General features: G+C 40.5%; 1 protein-coding gene across 3 annotated transcripts; it reads right to left on the bottom strand.

Annotated features, from left to right (window-relative positions):
* Positions 1 to 1,465: 1,465 nt before the first annotated feature.
* On the bottom strand, positions 1,466 to 22,142 carry RIGI (RNA sensor RIG-I). 3 transcript variants are annotated; one of them, XM_054002701.1, is made up of 18 exons: positions 22,037 to 22,142; positions 21,807 to 21,938; positions 19,802 to 19,980; positions 19,154 to 19,304; positions 17,550 to 17,672; positions 16,615 to 16,728; positions 15,726 to 15,879; positions 14,608 to 14,866; positions 13,716 to 13,905; positions 13,226 to 13,327; positions 10,934 to 11,091; positions 10,162 to 10,297; positions 9,150 to 9,298; positions 7,962 to 8,052; positions 7,091 to 7,261; positions 5,396 to 5,547; positions 3,440 to 3,586; positions 1,466 to 1,788 (listed from the first exon to the last, which is right to left on the bottom strand). In XM_054002701.1, the coding sequence occupies exons 1-18, from the start codon at positions 22,140 to 22,142 to the stop codon at positions 1,492 to 1,494; spliced, it is 2,811 nt and encodes a 936-aa protein (XP_053858676.1). In that variant the 3' UTR covers positions 1,466 to 1,491. The 3 variants fall into 3 exon arrangements, with proteins under 3 accessions (XP_053858676.1, XP_053858677.1, XP_053858678.1); XM_054002702.1 differs by having other exon boundaries at positions 13,743 to 13,905; XM_054002703.1 differs by lacking the exon at positions 16,615 to 16,728.
* Positions 22,143 to 22,864: the final 722 nt, after the last annotated feature.

Here is a 22,864-nt window from a genome sequence, read left to right as displayed (position 1 = left end):
GGCATTATCTAAACATAAATCATCTTAATTCCTTGTTCTGTGTTTCCTTTTAGGTAAAAACTAAGTACAGAGGAAGTTACTGTAGGACTGAGATTCAGCCTTCCTGTACAGTGCATACAGCTTTCACAGTAAAAGCCATGGACTGAGGTGGAACATGAAGCAGTGCTTACAAAGTTCTTTTGCTTTTAAAGTCACACAACACTTTACAAGAACACCACAAGCTTCACTGAGTAGGATTTAGGCAGTTTAAATTAAATTTTTGAACTCATAAATTTAGGTTCATTCTTTTTAACTCTTAAATTAGGTGTGTGGGGCGGGGGGGGGAGGTGTGCTTTGGTTTGGGGGATTTTTTTATTAGTTCCAGTGTTTTGTAACATAATTCTTGCACATACATACCTTACCACATTGTCAAATACACAAAGGAACTTAAAATGCATTTAGTTTTGGTTCCAGAAATACTGAACACTAATGTCATTGAAGATGTGTGGAATCAGCGGGTGCTTTAAAATGTTCAAGTACAACATTTCATAACTCTGTAGGAATTTCTGGTTTTCACAGAGAAATCTGGAATCTGAGTAAAGAGGACAGATTTGAACAAACTAATGCCTAGACTCTGTAAGAATGCTAGATCAGCTCTGACAGGAAGCTTACAGTATTTCCAGTGTCTTGAGAGATTTTAGGTGATAATCCATGAAACAGGGCATCCAGGTAAGTGCTAATCCCCATCAAAACTGAACCTCCTCCCATGATCCAGGGTACGTTGTCCCTCTTAGGACTTGCTCAGTTCAGCAACACAGGAGGATGCCCATTCTGCAACTTGAGCAACAGCAACTTGATCAAGGTGCAGTGATACAAGAAAGTGCTACCATTTTAATTACAAGGATGAATCCCTAAGAGGGCTTTGCCCTACTGCATTTCTTACTGTTGCAGAAGCATTTCCTATTAAAGATAGATTTAAGAGATGTAGTATCTTCCTTACAGAAAAGTTACTGGACATTCTTCTTTCAATTTTATATATCAATGTCTAGAACATTAAAAGTAACACTTAAAAAAGTTTCAAAAGTAGCTAGAGTACTGCCTGAAGTGTTAGTAAGCCATGTTGTTTGCAAGGATATGCAATCCAGCAACATGTTAGTGGTACCAAAGAAGATGCTGATTTGCACCTCAATTCTTTGCATCCCAATTCAAAGTCAACTAACTAATCATTCAACTTGATCTTCTTTTTTTTTCAGACCAGGTTCCTCATAGCCATAATGATTTGGATCTAGACACCTAGGCATATATTTGTCCTTCTAGTGAAACTTCTGGTGAAGTATTTCATTATATAGCAAATATTGGTTTTAGTAGCTTTACCAGCCTTTTATAATCTAGCCAGATGCAGGTGAAGGGCCTAGCATAAAGAACAAAGGTTTTTATAGAAAATTGATCATTGATCATTGCTGCTATTTCAGCATAGCGCACTAGAACAATATATCCATTAAAATGTTGAGTTCAGCTGGATGTTTCTTCATCAAAATCCTTCAAAGACAAATTAATACTTTTCCATTTCTGAAAATCCATTTGTGTCCCAGTTTCAACATCCTCTAGTACAAAGCTTCTGATTTTGATCACGGGTAGTTTATCGAATATCTTGTACTTCACTATGATCCCCCAGTCATGCAGGCACTCAGTATTTCGGCAATGCATCTTGCTTTTTTTCACAAAATCATCAAACTGAACTGGTTTCCTATGGGGCTTTGTTGTATAACGCTCCTGGAATACGTCACCTAAGACAATGTGATGAGATCCCTGAAACAACACATGCCAGAAACACTTAATATTAGAAACAACATTCCTCATTTTTCCTTGTCATTCCCCTTCCCTTCTCAAATACATGTTCTCCCTGTTAAGGCATTTGCTGTCATCCAGGAGGCTCACCTTCCAGCCTCTTCGGCTCATTGCTCTTTTTTTTTTCCCTATTAATGGAATACCAGGTACTAGAAGGACCCAGGCCTGGGCTTATCAAAACGTATCAGTCAACAGCTTACATATATTTGAACTTAGTAAGCTTTTTAAAAACTGTGTTTGCTGTATTTGAGCCATGTCCATGAAACTAAGAGAGTAATTCAGACAATGGACAAGTTTGAGAGACTCCTGTTTCCCATGAGGGGTCATGCAATTACTTTGGAGTGGTAGAAAAAATAACCCTAATAAGATGAAGGAGCTATAGTTATTGTTTATAACATATATAATAAAAGATTAAAGAAATTAACAACCTTATTTGAAAGCATATTTACAATCTGAGCTTGAGTCTGAAAATGATAGATCCTCCTGGAAATGCAGTTTGTAGGGATTATTTTAAAAACTGAGGAAGTTATTTGCAGAGTACTAAGCAAAACCACTTACTGAAGAGTTTTCTGAACTCTTGGCTCTATTTGCACAGGTATAGGTGATAAGCCAGGAGCACAAAAGAGTGTAAAAGTCAGAGGTGCTTTAGATAGCCCTTGTTTTTTGTCAAAGAAATGTAACCCAAGTTTTCACAAAGTTGAGCTGTTCCCAACTCCTTGCAGAGGAGTAGTAAGCACCATCTACATTCCAAAAACAGCTGGTAAAAACAAATAAAAATTTGGGAAGGGCCTGAAGGCAGACACAGTAATGCTCAGCTGTGGCCTGAGGCCCCTCATCACATTGCAACTGCATTTTTCAGAGCATCACAAATAGAAGCAGCTTCAAAAGAACAAAAAGCAGAACTATAAAGGCTCAAAGTGCTTAGAAGAGCCTCTCTTCCATGATCACCACTTTCCCTGTGTAAAGAGTATTGCTTTCTTTTATCTATAAAGAAAATATTCATGTTCAGAAAGAGTACAATCATCATGTCCCTAGGCTATACATAGAAGCAATGTGAACTACACCTACAGAATAGAAAACAAAATAATACTGAAGAGCTGTAGGGCTCTTCTTGTGGAACCATGGTTTGCCCTGCTTTTCAAAACTCAAACTGACCTATAAGACAAGGAGTTTGTAAGCTGATCCCAGTACTTCTTGTAGATAATTTTCAGTCAACAGAAATTGTAGGAGAAGTAACAGCAGAGAGACTTCCATCTGATGCTGATCAGGAAAGTAAATATCCAGCAGTAACTCTAGAAGGTTATGTAGTTGAAGATCAGGGGGTTTTCAACAAAATTTGTCAGAAGGGCTTCAGGAAAACTGAAGTGATTCCTACCGTATCCCATATTTTCACACCTTGGACAATGTCAACTCAACTCATAGTGTCATATCATCATGTCATACTACAGAAGTAGTCACAACTGTTCCTGTGGTTTACTGATTTACTCAGAATTTCTGTTCTCCTCCAGTTTGCATAAAATAGTCCACATCCACACTGATAAACAATGCAGTTAGTTCAATAATGCTGACTTCCCTGGTGGTCATGGATATAGCTTCCCATACAGAAACATACCTTTATAATTCTGATGTCATCAGTACTGCAGACATATGCTTTGCATTTTCCACACAAAAGATTTTTTTTCCCTTCCACTATTTCATGTTTTATTTCATTCTTCCTGGAATCTCGTAGCATCTTTTCCTTCATTTGCAGGCCACGTATCTGTAATAAATAAATAAAAATCAAGATCATTATGAAATGAAGTCCCAATGTCAGCTTAAATGTGAGCTTAAATGTGATGTAACATCTAGGAACCTATTACTTAAAGCACACAAAACAAAACACACCTTCTGGCAACTCATACCAAGAAAGAACAGGGTACATTTGTCAATTTATAATGCAGGGCTAGAATGTGACTATGTGATGGACAGCATTTATGCCTTTTGCTCCTGCCTCCCTTCTAGCCCTCAACAGCCTCTCTGGTCTTAAGGCTGGTATGTCCATGTGAACCCTTAAATCATGTGAAATCCTATAGCACAATTAACGCTGCTGCTCTGGGAATCTCATGGTTTTGAAAGAAAGCTACAAAGACCACAGAAACTGCAGGTTGAGAAAGAAGCAACAAGGCACAGCCTGTAGCTGAGAACCAAATGCAGAAATTGAATCCTCTGAGAAGAAGCAGGAGAAACTGCACCAAGCCTTGGATGTAGGAGAAGAAACGTCACAAAGGCCGAGGGGCCTTGGGCACCCTTTGTTGCACAGCTCAATCTCTGAAAGCTTGTCTGGAAAGACTGGATGATCTGTGAATTCAAACAGTATGGGAGAACTGTGTACAAAGCTTTTTTGTTAGTAGTGCCTGCCACTGGCTTATTCCAGGCTTCCCTGAGCCCTGAGCCCTGGGGAACACCACTGACACCAGCCACCAGCTATATTTAGCTCCAGTCACTCCCACTCTCTGGGCCCAGCCATTTTTTTACCCAGCAATGAGTGCACCCATTCAAGCCATAAACAGCCAGTTTCTCTAGGAGAATGCTGTGGGAAATGGTATCAAGGTCCTTACTGAAGGACAGACACCAACCACAGCCTTCCCCACACATCCACTAAGTGGCACACTGTCACAGAAGAAAATCAAGCTCAGGCAGGACATGCCTTTCATAAAACCATCCCACGTGGGCCTGATCCCTGGTTGTCCTGTACGTGATGGGTAATAGCACTCAAGGTGATCTGCTCCATAATGTTCCCTGGCACTGAGGTCAGGCTGATGGGGCTGTAGTTCCCCACATCCTCCTGGTCCTTCTTGTAGATGGGTGGTCACACCGACCAACCTCCAGTCACCTGGGATCTCCTTGATTATCCAGGACTGGAAAGTGCTGGAAAGTGGATTGATGAGCTCTTCCACCAGGTCTCTCATTATCCTTGGGTGGATCCCATCTGCCCCCATAAACTTGTGTCGCAATGGTGTAGCAGGTCACTAACCAGTTCCTTTTGGATTATAGGGCCTTCATCCTGCTCCCCTATGTCCAGGGAGCTGAATATCCTGAGAACAACCAGTCTTACAGAGGCAAACAAGGCATTAAGCACCTCAGTCTCTTCATTTTTGTCCCTATGTTTCCCCCCATAACCAATAAAGAATGGGGATTTCTCCTTAGCCCTTAGTGGTGGTCCATATGAATATCCAGCTGGGCTTTAACCCTCCTGATTTTCAGCTGCAAAACATCACAATATCTTTGTACACTGTGCCCAAGATGGCCTCCAACTCTTACATCACCCATGAGTCCTTCTCTTTTCATAAGCAACAGGTCATAAATTTTACCTCATGCTCTTAAGTTTTTTGCAGTTACTGTACAGTTGACATTCACAAACTGTCAGTACACATTATCCCTTCTCTGCTGACCTAGCCTTTGTCAGAAATCAACTACAATGAACATTTCCCTCGGGTTATCACTTGGCCCTACATAGAGCCTTAGTAGGTGAAGGTAGATACAGATTATGCTTTAAAATTTGGGTATGAAAACTGCACAAATCACAAACCTTTCTTGCAAATGTTGTTTCATCCCAGTTCTGTAGCTTTTCAATAGCTGCATTCATCATTTCTTCCTTGTAACTGTTTAGTTTTTCATTCTCAACCACTTCTGTTTTGCTTGTCACAAGGATGCACTTGCTGTCTCTTGCCCTTCCACGACCTATACAGCAACACATTTATGCTCTTTAGTTACTCTTAACAACATATGCAGAAGTGACAGGTCTGCCATAAGACTATTGAGGGCCTCCTGTATGTCTGCTTTTGTTTGCAATGTTCAGATTCAGATAATGCTGCTTCTGAAGAGCATTCTTCAATAACAAACCAGAACAAAATGCCCCCTTCCTGGTATCCTCATGGATATACCCTAGCCAGTACTGTATTGCCTGCTTCGGTGGCCTCCCTGTGCTGAGTTCAGGCATGCTTTAAAATACATTTTTTGTGTAGCATCTTGCTGTCTTCTTCTTGTGTAAAAAAAAAAAAAAGTAAAGGAGAAAAGTTCATCTTAGTCTTTCTCATTAATTTTCAGCCCTGCTAATTGGTGTCTAAAAATACCCCAAAACCCCATATATCACAAAAACCTAAGGAACTGGAAATATTGTGCTGACAAGAGCACAGACAACAACAGCAAGCACCTTCTCATCTACCTGACTATGCCTACTGCCTGCCTGTTTATTAAAGCTGTGACACAGGCAAACCCAGAACTGCAGGGATATCATACCAGTTTAGCAGTATTTTAGTTATAAAAAGTGTTCACACTTTCTTTTAAGCTTTTACTCCACAAAAATCATGATTGTATGTGGTTTGAAACTGACATAACCTTTTTTTCTTTGCACTTTTAATAGCTTTTTAATAATAAACACAATCTTTTCATCCATAAAAGTCAATTCTGGGCCAGTTATTTTATTACAAAACACAGATAAGAAGGTCACAACATACAAACCCTGAAAGTAGAGTACAGAGTAAGTACAATGAAAATCACTTCACATTAAATGATGATGTTAACTGCTTGGGAAATATGAAAAAATATTGCAGATGCACCATTAGATGCAGGCAGTTTTATGCTGTTTAGGAATGTGAAGCAGAAATCAGTATTTAGTTTGGCTGTTGATTCCCCTCTATTGGCCATACTGTAAGATCACCAAATTTAAGGCCAAAGTCATGACAGACTTCTCTGGACAAGCAGGGAAGACAGAAATAGGGTGTCAACAGGGTGTCTTTCTTTTGGTCCTTAATATTAGAGATCTGCACATGTGAAGGCCTCATGTATCTGGGAGTAGCTGGGTTGGTAATAAACCACCAGGCTGGAGAAGGCCTTTGGAAGCCAAGGCAATACAAGAAATTCCATTGCAGCAGTCCTTTGTAAATTGTCACAGAATGATTTGTAATATTTCTGACAATAGTTCTTCTAGCCATAGTTCTGCTTATATGTAATTGCCAACTTGATGTATCAGTCCTCAACAGTTCAATAACCTTGTGCAGCATAGCTAATTTGCCTGTTGTGAGTCAGACAACATCAAGGACTTGGCTCTGTGAACAAATTTATCATGTCTCATCATTCACATGACTTTGCTCTAAGGCACAGAGAAACAACAGCAAGGCATGCACATATTAACACAGTATTTCCAATGTGCCATTTAGTAGTATTTCATGTCCATTTCTAGGCCAAAACAGGTTTCTACAGTAATAGTTCTGAAATTCCATACCTCTGACTTGGATCATTTTGGTGACATTACCAAAGTATTCATAGAGCACCACAAGGTTGCACTCAGTAATATCAATGCCTTCATCAGCAACAGATGTAGCAATTAGCAGTCTGATGTCTTTGTCATTTCTGAATGCATCCAGGACACCCTTCTGCATTGGCAGGGTCATACCTACAGTACCAAGAAACTGTGTCAGGAAAAGAAAACTGAAGAGCTCCTTGAGCAAGATATCCACATTTGCTTTTACTTCAGTGATTAGAAATTAGTACATCCTTTTGATCTGGAACTACTTCAAGTTTGATATGCAGCTGGGTGTATATTATACCCACTGACCAGGGATTCGTGTTGATGTGTCACAGATATTATCAACTTGAGAAACACCATTTTAGACACAACACCCACATGATCTTTACTGGAGACACCCCATGCATCTTAGTTAAAACCCAACCTAACTCTGAACTTAAGCCATAGGTAATTAATTTCAGCTGTAGCTTCCATTCTGTCTTAAAATGTCTTTCTGCCATCAAACACAAAGTAAGAGAGGGATCACAAAGTAACAGAGATAATACAAGAATTAATCACAAGAAACTATGATAGTGAAGTTTCTAAACTGCTTTTGAACCAGCAGAAAAATCCTGCAAAGAAGTATTGTTGACAATGTTACTGCTGTTTTAACTAAAGGCTCTGGACAGAAAATGCAAGCATCCCCTTAGGATTCATTCAAGGTCTTCCCAATATGGAAGAATGCAAGTGCAAATCTGACCTTCCTCTGTTTAAGGGCACAGAAGATGAACACAGGAAAAGCGGAACAGTTTTAGCAGCATAGCATAGCCACTACTGGTTTAGCATATCTCAGTGCAAATCTGCATACCTGTTTTCTGATCTCTTCTTCCCTTACCCATCAACACATCTGGCTTTATGTGGCTAAGAAGAGGATTTGCTTCTATCCACTTCTTCAAAGCCTGGAGAGCAAATCACAGAGTTAAGATTCCCTGTGCAGATGCAATGCTAGTTTGTGATAGGTAGCAACTTAAAGGCTGGCTAGAGGGCAAGTAGCTTTTCACTGCTAAATATTTTGCATTTTTCTCTTATAAACTAACAGGCCACTGAATGCTACACCTCTGGCATCAAAGGAAAGTAGTTACTATTTACAAACTGGGTTTCCACTACACAGTGACAGTAGTACATTCAAACTGCTCTTACAGAAGAATAAAATTCAGCCAAGCTACTGTAGGCTTTTAAATCTAACATGCAAAGCTGCCAACAGATACTTGTTGTTGTTAGTTTGGACTTTAGTCTGCTTTTAAGTTTTTTCTGGTCTGCAATTCATCCAGCATGTCTGAATGAAAAGTATAAAAAGGGGGGCTGGGTCATTCAGCTGATAAATCTGTTTACAGTAGACAGAGACAGCTGATATTTGCAGTAAATGTTTTAATCTACTCATGCTAATGATTAGTAGTCCATTAACATCAACCATAAACTTTTTCTGGGAGCAAGGTACTGTAAAGGAAAAAAAGCATCATCCAGCCTAAATTTTTGATCATAGGCAAGTATGAAATAGACCAGTGATAAGAAGAGTCCAGGGTACATCTGCTGCACAAACTTTTTCCTTTTTCTTGATCAAAAGCCGGTGCTAGGGCACAGACCTTCTTTAGGTCTATAGGAATCCTCTGAGAAATGTATAAATACCTCCTGATGTGCAGTCAGTAATGGAGTAGAGCTGCTGATTCATAACACCTTAAAGCCAAAACCCTTAAAACACATCTTGTTGTAACTGACTTTAGGCCTAAAATAAAAATCTAATGGCTTAATAATCAACTACAGCATGTAGTAAGACATCATGAAGGACACCATAGCTGTACTGTAGTTTTCAGAAAAAGAAAAAAACCTCACTCATCCTGCCTCAGAGCATCAGGGATTAGGTAGACACAGTAAAATAAATTAGAATGATCGAATACATGCACGTTTTTCTATTTCAGATCAAAATGGGAACGGTAATATGATGAGTAATTTTATTTTCCCACTTCCCATTTTAGGAGTTTTAAAAAAAATGTCATACAGCTACTAAGGCTCTTGTCTTGGCAAAGAGAATAGTGCGAGTCTGTGGGTTATAGTGGTATGCTTCGTCCAGGATGCAAGCAAGCTCTTCCAACTTTGGATTCTCATTTGACTCATCTTTTGAAAGGGCAGTCAGCTCTAGTTCTTTCTCTGAAAGACATAAAAAAGGTTTCTTGAAAATTTTACCTTTTTTAAGGCAGAAAGCAGAATTCCCACACAAACCTACTTTCAAACAGTACACACATTATCTTCTTTTTTTATTTTCTATTCCATTCTTTCAGATGCAAGCAGGGAAATCTGCTTAAACACAACAAAATCCCCAGAAAAAAACAAATTATGAATATCTCACATTTTGTAGCAAAGTGACATGAGAAATTCTGTGATATACTGTGTGTCAAAAGAAAGCAACAAAACAAACTCAGCTCTTGTGCCATTTCTTCCAAGAAAACAACTGACATGCAAGGGCAGACAGACCAGTGATTTAAAATTGCAGTCAGCACTGCAACACACCAGAGCACAGGCTGAAATATAGCCCACTGCTAACTAAATCAGGTCACAGAACAGTGACTTTCAATGAGAAAGGTACAGGAGCCACCTGCTTCTCCCCAGAAGACTGGGACTGGCCAGGAGGTTAGGCAGTGCACTGAGCATCGAGTGTATGTTGGCTTATCTAATGCTATCAGCACCCATGATGGTAGACCATCCCCGTACTTGTGGGGCACAGCCACAAGGGCACTGTTGCCTTATTTCCAAGCCAGGCATGTAAGAACTTACTATATCATCCAGCTACAATCATTACTATTTTATCAGCTTCTGCACTAGAAGTTTACAGTCCCAGAAATTTAGTGCCCCCACCTGCCCTAACACTGCACTTGCACCCATGCAGTCACCACATCTTCTGGAAAGTGCAGTTTCTGGAAAAACAACTGCACTTACTCTGAAGAAAACACCTGGACCATCCTACCATAAGCTTTTGTCTCCCCTGCAGTTGTCACAGGTACTATGGCAAATACCTTGAAATTTCTCCATCAGCTGCTTCTCTAACTCTGTATATGGTCCGTTTTTTACATTTGTGAAAAATTCATTTAGATAGGCTAAAGCATCTTCGATGCGGGCATCTTCACTGATAATGAGAGCATCGTTGAATTTCTGCTTGGAAAGAGACACAAGCATTTAGGCCTCATTTTCCACAGCGTGGGATGAACACAAATTTTATTTAGTTAGATTAAGTGTTGCAAAGTTGTGGTGTTCTTCCATTTCCATGACAACACAAGCACTGCAAAGTCTCCTCCTAATCTGTCCCTGGTGAGTATCACAGAGACAACTCTTACATGCCTTATGCTTTAGCCTGTGTCAACTTGCTGCAGTCTTCAACATCCTCACTTAGTGGAGAGGCAAGTACAGATCTCTTCACTGTTGTGACCAGTGACAGGACTTGTGGAAACAGCCTGAAGCTGAGTCAGGGGAGGTTTAGGCTGGATATCAGGATTTCACCCAAAGGGTGGTTGGGCACTGGATCAGGTTCCCCAGGGAAGTGGTCACAGCCCTAGCCTAACAGAGCTCAAGAAGTGCTTGGACAATGCTCTTGGGCTCATGGTGAGGATGTCCTCTGCAGGGACAGGAGCTGGACTCAGTGATCCTTGGGAGTCCCTTCCAAGTCTGCATTTATTCTATGATTCTAAATAGGACAATCGGTTCAAAATCTGCTTCTAGGTGAACATACCTATATCAGAAGGAACAGGATGACTCTACCTTTGTATGGAAGGAAAGAGGATACACACTTACCCGCAAGTGTTCAGTACAAATGAAAAGGTCTCTACAAATACTGCTCTCCTTCTCCTTATCTTCCAGTTGCAATAGTCTGCATTTCTTCTGAGTGGAAACTATCCAATGTTCATATCTCTGTGTTCCAAAGTAATTCTTGTTGATTTGGGAGATGATATCTATTATAGGAGAGAAAAAAAAAAATGTTCCTCTAAAAATAAAAAGCATTAGCTAGAGGATAACACATTTCCCACTAATATTGACTCTAAAAAGCCTTAGCAAAAGAACAGTTTTATGATACAATCACAGAACCACTGAGGCTGGAAGGCACCTGTGGAGGTCTTTAGTTCAACCTTCTGCTCAAAGCAGCTCACCTAAAGCAGGTCACTTAGTTCAAATGGGCTTTGAGTACTTTCAAGGCCAGAGAGTCTACAACTTCATTGGACAACCTGTTCCAGTGTTTGACCACCTTATAGCAAAAAAGTTCTTCCTATTGTTTAAATATTTCTGTTTGTGCCCACTGCTTCTTGTCCAGCCTCTGGGAACCATCTGTGAAGACTCTTACTCTGTCTTCTTCACTCCCTGTGTTTCCCAGGGAAATGTATACGTACATGAAAAAATGTATACCCAGATGTTAGTCTAAAATTAACCTAGTACAATTCAACTGAGGATCTGTGTTGATCTGTGTTTATCACACACACATCTGCAGGGACTTAGTAATAAAATTAGAGCCCACTTATCCTGTAAGAAGCCTATGGTATTCAAAAAACTGCATGTACATTGCTTCTTGAATTACCAGATACTCAATAGTTTATATTCATTCATGAAATAGTCTAGAAGCATATTGTCCAAGGGGCTGTCCTTGAGGCAGAACTAGGCAGTACCTCTTTCCTGCATACATACTCTGCCTGAGTGCTTCAGGGGCTACAGTAACCACAGGGTGCACATAAGGGAAGCCACTGCCATTCATGCAAGAGGAACTGTGATGCAAAATAAGTTTCAGAAGTGTTTGCTTAATGTAACATGTATTTTGAAAATCTCTGTTCTTTGATCAGGCTTCTTGGGTTTTGGGTTGTTTTGTTCAGGTGTGGGGGTTTTTTTTGGGTTTTTTTTTTTTTTGGGGTTTTTTTGGTTTTTTTTTTTTTTTTTTTGGTTGCATGGGGGTTTTAATTCTCCCTTCCTGCCCCAGAATATAGTTCACTCTCAAATATCTGGGAAGTGGACAGCAGGGGGTAAATCTAGAACTGAGGTAAACAGGTTCAAGGCACTGCAGTCAGTGTGCAAAAACCAGTCTAAACACAGACAACGTCCTTTAATCCAGAGCTGGAGAGACCAAGGCTTATCCTGAATATATCCATTCATGGGTCTCTGCTTTGTACCCCTTCTGCTCTCCAGTTTTTTATTAAGGCCGCTTACTGGACATCACTTAGGAACTCTGCAAAAGCAGAAAAGATAAATTTATTTCTGAAGGGTAATAGAATTAATCTTATGATCATGAGACCAATTTTCTTTTCACAATCATGCATCTCCTCTCTGCAAACATTCCCACCAGAGCAGCTCCCAAAGCTGGAACCCTACTGATAATTGTTTCCTTTCTTGGGCAGCCATATCCTTTTTCCAGTGATGTTTATGTTGCACAGATCCTACTCTGAAACATCACCTCAAAGGCTTTTCAAAGGAAAACAATGGACACCTGGTAAAAAGTGGAAATTGGAGTACCCAGAAACCTAAAGAGGAAAAAATGCTGACCAAAAAAGGTGGCCAGGGCAACCCTAGAAATAACTCTGAGTGCAGCTTGGAGACCAGAGAAAACACAAGAAGTGTCAGAGCAGCAAGTGTGAAAATTAAGTTTTGCTGTAAGGGAAAAATTACAACATTCAGAGTAATGCCACTGTGATGTTTCTTATTTCCCTAACAGGACAGATTGGGTGTGAAGGATTTGGAGAAATGTTTAAATAAGAACATACAGGTATCTCTCATCAATGAAATCAAGCCCTCTCCATTTTGAATGCAAGCCCTTTTGTTTCAGATTCTTTAAACTCAGAAGCATTTGACAGTGTCAATAGCAGACTGTTTTTAGTTGTATGTGACAGGCTGAAATTAAAGTAAAAATGGTTATGATTGTCAAACTAATCAGGTATAACAGGAAAATATTTGATTCTCTTATCTGTAATCTCTTACTCAGGAAATAAATGCAACTAAAAATGAAGGAGAAAGGAAGTGAAAAAAGAGTGTCTGTTCCAGCAGCTATAAGGATTCACATTGATTTAATCAAATACTGAACTCCAATACAGGCATATTACAGCATCTTACCCACTGAGTAAATCTTCCTCATCAACACCTCTGTCTCAGACATCAGACCTGAGATAATGTCTGCAAAATGATTCTGAGCTCGCATTTTAACCCATCTGATATCTAGAGAAGAGAAATACAAGTCAGTGTGCTGAATAAGTAAAACATTTCCTCAGGAAGTACAGAACAAATTCTTGTCTATAAGAATGCTACACTTCGTGCTCTATGCAATCACAATCAGTTTTACTGTTAATGAGCACTGCAGGTGCACAGAAATAAGCAGCCCCCAGTCCTCACTGGCAGAACTGAATTAAAACTAGCGATGGTGCATCAACAGCAAAGAGAAAATATGCCCAAGTGGGCACTGCCTTACTGCAGGACAAGAGATTGCAAGCCTAAACTTCTTTCAAGCTAGCAGGAAGGAAAGCTCCAGCTTAGTTTCAAGCTTTTATCTTAATCTAAAAAAAGGGGAATTTAGTAGCTGCCATAATCATGGTGCTTTGCTACTCACAGGAAAATAAAAAGAAAGTGTGCTTACGTGTTTCTGGCCTGTTTCCAAACCTCTGCAGATCTTGTTTGTTCTCTCTGACAGTGGATATGGCCTGTATGTCAAGGTAGGAGCAGAGGGTACAGACGTGCTCTACAGTTTCTTTAGTGCTCTTGGCATTACCAACTCCAACAGAAGCAGTTAAACCTACAATCTAAGCACACACATTAATAGCAGTTGTTACTACTTTGTCACAAACAAAATAAAACGAGGAGACATTGTCACTTGTCACTAAATTGCCACCATCTTCAAAAACATGGAAACAAAACAGGCAGAAGTAAACAAGAAGCAGGCACAAAAACTTAAGAACCAAAACCTGTATGTACTCATGCCTACTCCATGGTGCTCAAACTTATTTAAACTTAAAATAAACTATCCAGCCACTTAAATCCATAACGAGCTGTATCTGTCAGTGCTTATTATACAGAGGAAGAGCAAACCCACACCCAGACCCATCCTTTGCATTCATTCAGAGATTATTTTCTCAGCTGGATGAGAACCTCATGCCAGCAGAGGCAGTGCCCCCATTTTATTGGGCAGAAAACAACAACAGAGGGCTAACAAGATTACTAAATTACATGCTTTCTTCCCAGTTCAGTTCTTCCATTTGCTCTCAAGTACTCCAGTCTTTGTTATGCTTGATCAGTCTTCCTTGGTAGCTGCAGGGAAGATGTAACATGGGAAAAAAACCTGGAAGTGTCCAAGAACAAAAAAATGTTCCAGATGCTACCACTTCTATTTGCAGCTGTTGTTAAATGGGAGTTTGGACTGGATCAGCACAAAAGGCAAGACTTTGCTGACTGCATTGCAAAACACTTTCCTCTAATGTTTCCACCACTGATGGGCTGGGCCTTACCTGAGGCAGCTGGTTTGCAGAGGAGTCAAATTTTTGATCCAGGTACCTGGTCATCAACACATTATAAGGGTGGTTGCCTGTAGTGTTGTGGCACTCATCAAAAATCATGAGAGTGAAGATGGAAAGGGAGCTAAGGATCCCTTTTTCCATGCTATTCACAAGAATCTGGGGCGTTAGCACAATGATGTCACTGTCCTGTATAATATTTTCTACAGAGATATTTGCAACTGTTTCACCACAAATTCCTTGAACAGAGTATCTGGAAAGAAGATGCAAAAAACAGGGTAAGAAAAAGGATGCCTTGCAGGTCAAGGAAAGCTAGAAAACTGGGTTTTTCAGCGAGCTTGAAAGGCAGTTACTAAGTTTCAAATGTCAAAGAGTTGGAGGTGGCAGTTTGACCACAGAAGCTGAGAACAAAAAAAAGAGCTGAAGATAAATAACTGGATTTTCAACTACCATTAACAAAAATATATTGTATTTGAGGAGTGATTAACTTGTACATTTTAGCTGCATTTGTCAATTCACATGTAACATCCCTTTTGTGTGCATGTCTGGCATCATGGGACTGTTTCTGCCAAGCAGCCTCCTTTTCCCATAGCTATAAGGATACATATGTGGACGTGAGTAACCAGTTCCCTCAAAATCCAAAGATATAGGTTGTTAATGCACCTCTAAGCAATTCGCAGTCCCATCTGAAACGTGGACTATCATTTTCTGACTAGAGGTTGAAAAAATAAAGAAGTCTGGGTTCTTCCATTTATAAGAGACTCTGAGAATGGCAAGAGGAATCCCACTGCTACTGCCAGGAACTACCTCAGCTTTAGAAGCAGGCGTGAAAGGAGTCTCAAGAGAAAACACACCTCACTCTTTCAGTACAGAAATACTTTCACCATTTCCACAGATGTGCAACGAATGCTTAAACTCTCCAGAACCAGATTTCAGATTCTCCAAACAAAGTCTGCCATGGCAATGCCATTCTTGCAGCTACTCATCATCCTGATGTTATTGTCAAACACTCTTGTTTACCAGTGAACATGTTACATCTTGCCCTAGCCACAGCTGACCTATAAGGCAGTTTATTTTCTGTGGAGGATGCCACCAGGGAGAATGACACTTACCCAGTTCTTTCAAAATGCTGCCTGAATACATTTTTCTGTTGCTCATACACTGGCATTTTGGTTGCAAGGAAGACAACTTTTGCCTTTCGTCCTGAGGGAATATTTTGCAAATGATGTTCACAAATCAGAACTGCCACAAAAGTTTTTCCAGATCCTTCAAACAAAAAACATGAATGGTAAAGGACAAGCATGAAAAGGTGCATTTGTAAGCAGCAGCTTGTCTCATCTGAATGCCTTGTAACAAAGGGGAGCTGACAATGGGGCTGTTACACTTACAGACTTGAACACATTTGGAACAGATTTGAACACAAGCATGTTGCTTACTCAGGTGGGGAATCATCCCTTTCTCTCTCACAGTCTCAGTCTGTAAAGGCCATTAAGCAGTCACTGGGAATTAAAATCCATTTGCAGTTGTATTTGAATTCTTTGAAATCACAAAGTCTGTTTTTCACTCTTAGCAGGTGCTCTCACATCAAATCAGACTATGTACAGACACCAGGACCTTTCAGCTTCCATCCTTCCCCGTGCAGCCTTGCTCCTATCCTCTGGTTTTCCTTTGGCCCTCAGGCTCACTGTGCCAGAGCTCTTCTCTGTCCCTGTCTCTATTATCCCACTTGCCTCCAGGGCTCAGGGGAAAATTAGGCTGTCTGGATGTTGTAGGCATTGCAGTAGAGAAGAGAGTGGAGCCTCAAGCTAACTCATCCTATTTTTCCTTCAACTTGCAAGACAAATTTCTTAAATATCAAGATTAGTGACTGGCTTAAAACTGAAAAATCCACTCTGAGGAGTGAGAAAGCAGAAGTCAGAACACGGAAATGAATGCTGAATGTGCTGAATACAAGCACTGATGTGCCAAGCGACTTTTTCTAAGAAATATCTGTCTCCTTACCTGTGGGGGCACAAATCAATGTGTTTTTCCCATCAATAGCAGGCTGTGCAAGCTCAATCTGATAGCTCCGAGCCTTCTTTGATTCATAAACAGATGAAGACTCATAGATGCTTTCTGGGATAAAACAATATTTTTGTGAAGAGTAGTGCAATAAAAATGAAAAAAATATGTTGTGCCCCATATAGTTGTAATCTAAAATGATAAAGGTAGAAGAGTCCTTGCAGTCCACACAGAACATTCTCTGACAGACAAGCCTTTTAACAGGATAGATGCACCAAACAAGAATTTTGTGTGAGTTTAATGGCACAGTTTTGTTAACCCTCAACTGTGATTCATAAAATGTACTCATTTTAAGGTCTTGGCTAACAATGCTCGCTTCAACTGGTCTTTTTTCAACTCAGAATGAAAACACAAGGGATTATTTTTCCCCAATACATGCACAGGATTTATTTTAGCCTTCTGCTCTACAGACTTTTGAAATTATTACTCTCTTAACCTGTGGTCTTGTCAGAGTGTTTGGACTTATGGAACAGGAACTAGAAATAACTGGTGGAGCAAAATTTGCCATGACAGTCACTGCACAGATCCTTTGCAGTCACATTCAGTTCTCTAAACTGGTTAATATCAGGTCATGTGTGAATTAATTATATCAGAGAAGAGATGCATAAACAACATGCTGGTGTTTGGGGACCTTTTTTAATAATGTGCTGACAGAACAACTTTTCACTAGATGTGAAAAATGAGGGGCAAGCCATAATATGTGCAATGCCCAGCATGAGATCCTTTAAACATTAAAACAGAAGACAGATAAATCAAGTCAGAGATTTGCACTAATTCCTCGGTACCTCCCATTGTGGCATACTACATCTGTGTCCTTTGGGAATCTAAGGAAATGGAAAATAGCAACCACAAACATTTAAGTTCTTAAGACTTACCTGAAACTGAAGAGAGACTTTTGCTCAGATTATCACATTCTGCTTCTTCAGAAAATGCCATTATGGTTTCAAAGTAATTCTCAGAGGCATCTGTCATTTCGCCTTCGATATCTTTGCCATTATCTGTGTAAATGGAAAAAAAGGCATGCTATTGATCCTTAAGATTTTAAAATGTATTTGCTGTGACAACAAGGTGAGGGAGTTGGTTGCTGGAAGAAAAAGACTACATAAAATGATGCTGCACACAGGCTCCTTTTCAAGGAAGATGGACAACACTGAGAATCTTGGGTTTAGCTTTGGTGTTATAATTAATACTTTCTCAAAGAACTGTCCCAGGGCCCTGCATGAAGAGTCTCTTTGCAAACAGAACATATGATCACAAAGCACTGCTTTTGGAGTGGGAGAAAGAACACATCTGCACATCAATCCAGCTCCAGAAAGCACACAGTATCTGCAATTAATTTCTGGTACCGACTCTTAACTGCCAGCAGTAAAATGTTTCCAATATGGACAATGTTTCTTCAGTAAGCTGACTTTGGCTTTGCTGAGTTAGATGTTCAAGGAAGCTGCCCCAAAAGACAGTGATAACTTTAACTTAAAAAATGTAATTGTCAACAAATAGTATATCCACTAGCTACACAAATAGCCACCAGCTACACAAAATAATATCTATATACATATAGGTATTACTCCTATGTATTATTTTACCTGTATTTTAATAAATTTATTAATTATGTATGCAAATTTATGCATATATATTAATTAATTCTCCAGAAAAGAAATTACACCCTTTGATTGCAGTAATAAAAAAATTTCAAAATAAGAAATATAGTTGAAGAAGCCACTTAAATATAGCTTATCCCGTTGCTAACTAAAAAAACAATTCAAACAAGTACCTAGGAAGACAAAAATGTAGATATGAAGATACAGTCCAGTTTATTTAAAATCACATTTTTAGTAGCAAAATAATGTATTCTTCTCTAAATTCTCCTATGCTGCAGGTTACTTATACAAGTATTTTTCAAGGAGGGAAAGGTAAATTCGATGACAAAGGCAAAATCTAGGAGAGACAATTTTGCACTTTTACAAAATATGAACATTATAACTTGGGAAGGGCTGCTTATCGATTTCTCGTAGAAAAAGGTATGTGATCTGCTCTGGGGATCATAAAAGTCTGGGGATCACTATCTAGACTATCACATTACTAATCATATTTTATCAGAAAATATTGCATCTATCACAACTCAAGCAACCAAAAAGATGGCAAAAGTTGAATTAAGAAGAGAAGAAAGAAGATAACTATTTGGCTATTTTTATGCTTTCAAAGCCTGTGCTGCCTGATTCTCCTCACCAAAAAAAAAGTACCATGCCTAACCATTTGGGACAAAAAATAGTCAAAAAATAATTTCTGCCTGTTTGTAGGATATTATTTGTATTTAATTTTATATTAAAGACATTTAAAATAAATTTTAAAAGGTTTTTCTTTTTAGATCACAAAGTAGTCTGATGGTATCCTTCTAACTAAGTCTGATTCTCCTGAAAAAAAAATTACTGTCTGGTACAAGAACATGAAAAGAGCATCATAAAATCAATTCACATTTTACCTTCTCTTATATTCCACAGTTCACTTGCATTGTAATATCCTGCACTATCCAATGCCAGCTGAAGACTTTTGGGCCAGTTTTCCTTATCCGAGCGGCAGAGGCATTCAATGAGTTTAGTTATCCCAGCTGCTTTGCTTCTGTATTCACTGATCTGCACACACCACAAACAGAAACTGCTGTAGATTCTGAGCAATCAAACCCACTGCTCTTTACTTAGTAGGTGAATTTATTATGTTTGATGCTCAGTTGAAAACTGCATTTCCTTCTCAATGAATAAAAGCTTTACAATAAAATTCAGCCATTTACCCACTACGGCTTCAATTCTGCCAGTGTAGTTACACACTAAACTTAGCTGGACTATAACAATAGGTAGGCTATTTGTTTGAATATTTGTAAATGGTGTGAAACATCACCGAGCTATTCTGTCAATTTCTGTCTGGCAAAGTCTAATAAACTCTATCTGCCATAAACCTCTGAGGCTTTCCATTGCAGAATAGGAAAGGAAAAAATTATAAAATTATGGCAGACATGTGGCCAGCCATCCTCCTCACCCAGCCACTTGTTACACAGGCAGTGATTCATCCCACAAGTGAGGGGGCCAGCACTTCTCTGACGCAAAACTAGGCAAATACCAGGATTTTACCATACCTGCAGGATCTCATCACACTCCCTCTCTATCAGGCATGTGTTTATGTATGGCATGATTGCTACAGGATCAATTTCTAGCATTGTTGATTCTATCCGCTTCAACAGCTGCCTGTGCAGCTCCAGTTTTTCCAATTTGCTGAAGTCCCAGTTTTCGATTGCTTCTGCCAGTCCAGTGTAACCTTTCAGAAAAAAGAGACAAATCATTACTGTGAATTTAGTCTCCAGCTAGAATAGGTAGGAACAAGCTGAAAAAACATTTTCTCAGCCACACTGGAGAAATTAAAATTATTTGTCCTGTAAATGATAAAAATCTAGGTGACCCACACACAGTTTTTATCTAATAAGTGACTAGTTTCCTTTTTAGCACTTGTATGTCTAATATGGAAAACCCTATGCTAAAAGAGCAGTAGCACCTGCAAAAACAAGAAAGAGCCACACTATGTCACAGGTCATATTACCACATCACCAAGCAACTATATCCACTTCTGTCTTTCAATCATACAATCCTTGGAATTCTTGCATTCCATTATACTCTTTCACAGGACTCCCAGAGCAAAGAACACTACACAGAATCACAAGATGCTCTGGTGGTCTTTTATTTACTTGCATTTTATCTTTTACTCTTGTCTTTGGCTCCACCCTCCTTCAAAAATCCCTACTGTACTGGATTCAGGACAGTCCCCGACTGAAAGCAGTACAGACACCTGCAATCTAGACAGTCATCAAACAGCTGAAAATATGGTCCTGGAACAGACAGCGTCAGGGAAGCATACTTTAAGGACTTGTGTGATTTGCTGAGTAGGCTTCTGAAGTGGAAAAAAAGCAGATCAGGGTCCCCAGAGGACCTTGTGGGCAAACAGAAGGAATTTGCCTAACTTCTTATTTTCTTTTAGAAGAGCAGGAGAGTGGTGTGGATACTTACCACCATAATGTCTTTAGTCTAAGTATTACTTATCCCTGCATCCGCCAAAAAGAAGAGTAATACTAAATTCTAGTCTCTGGCCCAATTAGCAACTACTTGGGATAGCACTTTGAATCAGCTGGCTAACTGTCTCAATTTTTTGCTGAAGATACACCAAACTGAACACTACTAGCAGGCTCAAAGTAGATTGTTCTGCAATTCAGGAATCAGGATTATCACAGACTGGTAAAACACTGCCCTGGACTTAGTACTTGCTTTAAGGGATAAGTGGGCCTCATCCAAGTGATAAGAAACTGTAATATTTTTTTCACTGAGATAATTATTCATAATTAATGGAGAGGGGATGAAAATAAAAGTAGCTTATGGAATGAGATTGTGGGGTTCAACATATCTAATAAATCACCAAGAAGGATCTATGATACAATACATACATATAGAGGAAAGCTGGCAGATGCTGCTAATTTTATACCTTCACAATCTCTTCTCTTCCATTTCATACAGGAAATTGGATTAGGAATTTACACATGAAGTAGTTATAGCTACTGTGGAACAATCATCCCTACAGACTACTAATGGTTACTTACTTCTTGAAACAGAAGACTTTTAGTGCCAATGAGTAATTTAAAAAAAAAATTTAAAAAGTCATTTAAGACTCTGTCGTTGAGTGAAGTTATCCCACGCTACCAGTCCAGCCCCACGCACCTCCTGAAACCTATTTGCCTTTCTGCTTCAGAGGATTTAGCCTTCTTTCATTGTATTTGGTGAGAACAATGGCTGTCTTATTTCTTCTCTAAAGGCTCTGAGACAGGCAAGTCTTCTGCCAATGAGGCTTTCTACATCCTCAGAATTGTTCCAGCTGCTTCACCTCCCAACAGGCTTATTTCCAGACTGTCAGCTTGTCTTTTCCTACGGCATCTGACTTCGTGTGACAGGATGGGCGGCTGAACCCACGGCCGACGGAGCGCCCCTGCCGGTCCCGGGAGCGCCGGGCGGCTCCGCGCGGCTCCCGCTGAACGCGGGCGGCAGTGCGGCTGCGCCAGATCGGGGAGCGGCGGACAAAACCCGCCCGGAGGTGGCACCCACCTGCTGCAGCCAGGGCATCAAGGAAGCCCCGGAGCCAGCCCTCCGCCTCCAGCAGCAGCACGGCATCCAGGAAAAGAGCGGCGGCCGCTGTCACCCCCTTCTCCTCCTCCTTCCGGACTCTCTCCTTCACCTCTAGCAAGAAGCCAGCACAGGCAGTGAGGGGACCGGGACGGGGCAGGGGCAGGGGCGGGGGCGGCGGGCGCGGGGGCAGCGCCGCTGCCGGCTCTCACCGTCGGACAGCCATTCCGTCATGTTGCTGAGGATGTACACGGGGTTCAGGCTCCTCTCGATGTAGCGCCTGTAGCACCGCAGGTTCCGCTTCTCCTCCGCCGTCATGGCGAGGCCGCGGGCGCACCGCCGCCGGCAGTCCCGATCCCGCCCCCGCCTGTGTGTGCGGAGCCCGCCCCAGCCGTGGTAGGGAGAGAGGGGGTAGGGAGTGAGTGGGAGCCGGCCCCAAGCAGGGAGCGACGGGAAAAAGAAACTTCATTCCAGCTGAAGAATGGAAACTGAAAGCAGTCGGGGAGGCGAGTGCTGCTTTCCTCTTGCGTCTGTCTTTAGCAAAAGAAAAAGGGGACTGCCGCCCTCACCCCAACTAATCATATGCGCATACATACGGTTGAAAAGGCTGTAACTAGCCCGTTTTGCGGCTGCCAGGGTGAGGAAAAGCACAGCGAAGAAATAGGAGTAAATGCATTGGCCTACCTTCTCTTCCCTCTTGTCCCCAGAAAAAGCTGAACGAGCTTTCATGGGCTGTTCATGTTTTGTTTTTTGTGGGCTTTTTTAAAAGCGTTTAGAAAATGGATCAGGCAGGTGAACATCAAAGGAGAAGGCTTACCAAAGGGACAATCCTGTTGCAGGGGAGAAAGCAGCCACAGTCGAAGTGCTGCTAAACATGACCAGCTCCACATGCAAGCCTCCCTCTCACCATGTGCTGCGTGGATGTGTCATACTTGTTATAAATGAATGCTCCAATTTATTAATTAAAGAAAATTTATTAAATGATCCAAATATAACCTTAGAGAATAACAATGAAAAGCCACTATCCAATCAAAAAAAGT

Source organism: Vidua macroura, chromosome Z, assembly GCF_024509145.1.
Source record: "Vidua macroura isolate BioBank_ID:100142 chromosome Z, ASM2450914v1, whole genome shotgun sequence".
Taxonomy (NCBI): Eukaryota; Metazoa; Chordata; class Aves; order Passeriformes; family Viduidae; genus Vidua; species Vidua macroura.
This window is presented reverse-complemented; position numbering and strand designations above follow the sequence as displayed.